General features: G+C 43.4%; 1 protein-coding gene across 2 annotated transcripts in view; it reads left to right on the forward strand.

Moving 5' to 3' along the window:
• Positions 1 to 3099, forward strand: part of COQ5 (coenzyme Q5, methyltransferase) — a 33330-nt gene that overhangs the window by 9209 nt on the left and 21022 nt on the right. For both annotated transcript variants that reach the window (XM_008073560.2, XM_008073561.2), the window contains exon 2: positions 717 to 866. In XM_008073560.2, coding sequence (XP_008071751.1) covers positions 717 to 866 — 150 coding nt within the window. The remainder of the gene's footprint in view (positions 1 to 716; positions 867 to 3099) is intronic.

Genomic DNA, 3099 nt, shown 5'->3' on the forward strand with positions numbered 1-3099 from the left:
ATGCCTGTAGTTCTAGCTACTTGGAAGGCTGAGGCGGAAGGATCGCCGGAGCCCAGCAGGTGGAGGCTGCCTGCCCTCCAGCCTGGGTGACAGAGTGAGACTCCAACTCAAAAATAAATAAATAAATAAATAGAAATGAGGTCTTTCCCAGGCTGGTCTCAAACTCCTGGATTTAACGATCCTCCCACCTCACCCTCTCAAAGTGTTGGGATTACAGGCGTGAGCCACCACTCCGGCAAATCTCGTTTTAAAGAAGTAGTGTTGGCCGGGTTCGGTGGCTCAGCCTGTAATCCCAGTGCTTTGGGAGGCCAAGGTGAGTGGATTGCCTGAGCCTGTGGGTTCGAGACCTGCCTGGGCAACTTGGCGAGACCTCGTTTCTACAATAAATCAAAAATTAGCTGTGCATGGTAGCAAGCGCCTATAGTTCCAGCTACTTGGAAGGCTGAGGCGGAAGGATCACCAGAGCCCAGCAGGTCGAGGCTGCGGTGGCCGGGAGCAGCCATTGCACTCCAGTCTGAGTGACAGAGTGAGACTCCAACTCAAAAAATAAAAAAGAAGTAATGTTAAAGTGTAGATTGGTCATCAAGCATTATTGGTTAGCTTTACCCTGCAAAGACAGGCGATTTCAAGGGGAAAAAGCGTTTTCTTTTTTCATTTAAGATTTTTCCAAGTTTATCCTGTTAATAGCACAATTGTGGGTGTTTCTTCCACATCAGTCTACCAGGTGTTTGAAAGTGTGGCCAAGAAGTATGATGTGATGAATGATGTGATGAGTCTTGGTATCCATCGTGTTTGGAAGGATTTGCTGCTCTCAAAGATGCGCCCCATTCCAGGCACCAAGCTGCTAGATGTTGCTGGAGGCACAGGTAATGTCAAAAGGTCAAGTTTGGTATCCTTGGGTACCATTAAGCTTTTTTTTTTTTTTTTTTTTTTTTTTTTGGAGTCTCAACTCTGTCTCCCAGACTGGAGTGCAGTAGCACGCTTCCGGCCACCACAGCCTTGACCTGCTGGGCCTCAGCGATCCTTCCGCCTCAGCCTTCCAAGTAGCTGGAACTACAGGCGTGCACTACCACGCCCAGCTAATTTTTTTGATTTATTATAGAGATGAGGTCTCGCCAAGTTGCCCAGGTGGGTCTCAAACCTATGGGCTCAGGCAATTCACTCACCTTGCCCTTCCAAGGCGCAGGATTACAGGCTGTGCCACTGAGCCTGGCTTTTTTTTTTTTTAAGAGACAAGTTCTTACTGTATTGACCAGACTAGAGTGCAGTAGCACAATCCTAAATCACTGTAGCTTTGAACTCCTAGTCTTGAGCTTTCTTCTCACCTCCTGAGTAAACTCTACCATGCCTAGCTAATTTTATTTTTCGTGATTTTTTTGAGGAAATAGGGTCTTGCTATATTGCCAAGGCTCATCTCAAACACCTGGGCTCAATCAATCCTACTACCTTGGCCTCTCAAAGTGCTGGGATTACAGGAATGAGCCACTGCTCTTGGCCCATTGAGCAGTTTTTACAGAAGTTGGCTTTTGTAATGGGCTAACTCAACTGCTATCAGGCTGATGATGGTAACTGAAAATCAATATACTAACTTCTGAGACAAATATGCACTTTTATTTTTGACTGAATACCAATCAAAAGCATAGAATATCAGCTTTGTTCTAGTCACTTTTCTAAAATACAAAGAATTTATAAAATTTGGAAAAACATCAGTTTTTGACTATTGACATTTTCCAACTAAATGACTATTTTGCTGGGTGCAGTATCTCATGCTGGTAATCCCAGCACTTTGGGAAGCTGAGGTGGAAGGATTGCCTGAGCTCAGGGGTTTGAGACCAGCTTGAGCAACACTGCGAGACCTCATCTCTACAATAAATCAAAAAATTAGCCAGGCATGGTGGCACATGCCTGTGGTTCCAGCTGCCTGGAAGACTGTGGCAGAGGATCGCTTGAGCCCAGCAAGTCAAGGCTGCATTGGCCATGAGTGTGCCACTGCACTCCAACCTGGGTGACAGAGAGACTTCAACTCAAAAAATAAAAAATTTTTAAAAAAATAATTCATTAATTAATTAAATGACTATTTTATCTTCTGGTTAACCTTGAACTCACTTTCCCTCTTTTGGGGGAAGGCTCTTTTATCATATTAAATAAACTTTCTAGGCAGTTTTTTCTGCCTAATCCACTATCAAATCAGGTATCAAAAGCATAATTGTTTGTGTATGGTTTTTTATTACTTGCACACTGGGCATTTGGGGAGAAGAGAAATGTCATGTCTTTCTAAAATGTAGCCTGGTAATGTCATTGTACATATTAAATTATATTCTAATAATGTATAATGTGGTGTTATAATGTGATGATTTATAACAGTGGAATAATGTATAATAATAAGTTACAACAGAATAATCTCCATAGTTGAAACATGTTTATGCATGGCTCTGTTGGTGTGGTCCTCTATTAAATGGAAGCCCAGAGGTCAATAAGACTCTGCTCCATGGAGGACTGAATCTATCAGAATCTAAAAGGCATATAGTGTAGGATCCAACATTTTCATTTCTAAGTATGTACTCAAAATAAAAACTTGCACAATGATATAGCAACAAATATGCTTATTGTACCATATTAATAAAAGTGAAAAATTTGAAATAACCTAATTCTTCTCAGTAAAGACATGGCTTTAAATTAGGGTGCATTGGCTGGGTGCGATGGCTCACACCTATAATCCCAGCACTTTGGGAGGCCGAGATGAGAGGATTACCTGAGCCCACGGTATTGAGACCAGCCTGGCCAACTTGGCAATACCTCAACTCTACAATCAATAAAAAAATTAGCCAGGCTGGTGGCACGTGCGTGTAGTCTCAGCTACTTGGAAGGCTGAAGTAGAAGAATCATCTAAGCCAGCAGGTCGAAGCTGCAGTGACCGTGAGCGTGCCACTGCACTACAGCCTGAGCGACAGAGTGAGATTCCGACTTAAAAAAAAAAAATTGCTGGGCTCGGTGGCTCAGCCTGTAATCTCATGCCTTTGGGAGGCTGAGGTGAGTGGATTGCCTGAGCCCGCGGGTTCGAGACCCGCCTAGGCATGTGAGACCTCATCTCTACAATAA

Source organism: Carlito syrichta, unplaced genomic scaffold, assembly GCF_000164805.1.
Source record: "Carlito syrichta isolate Samal-C Ts95f unplaced genomic scaffold, Tarsius_syrichta-2.0.1 Scaffold315943, whole genome shotgun sequence".
Lineage (NCBI taxonomy): Eukaryota > Metazoa > Chordata > Mammalia > Primates > Tarsiidae > Carlito > Carlito syrichta.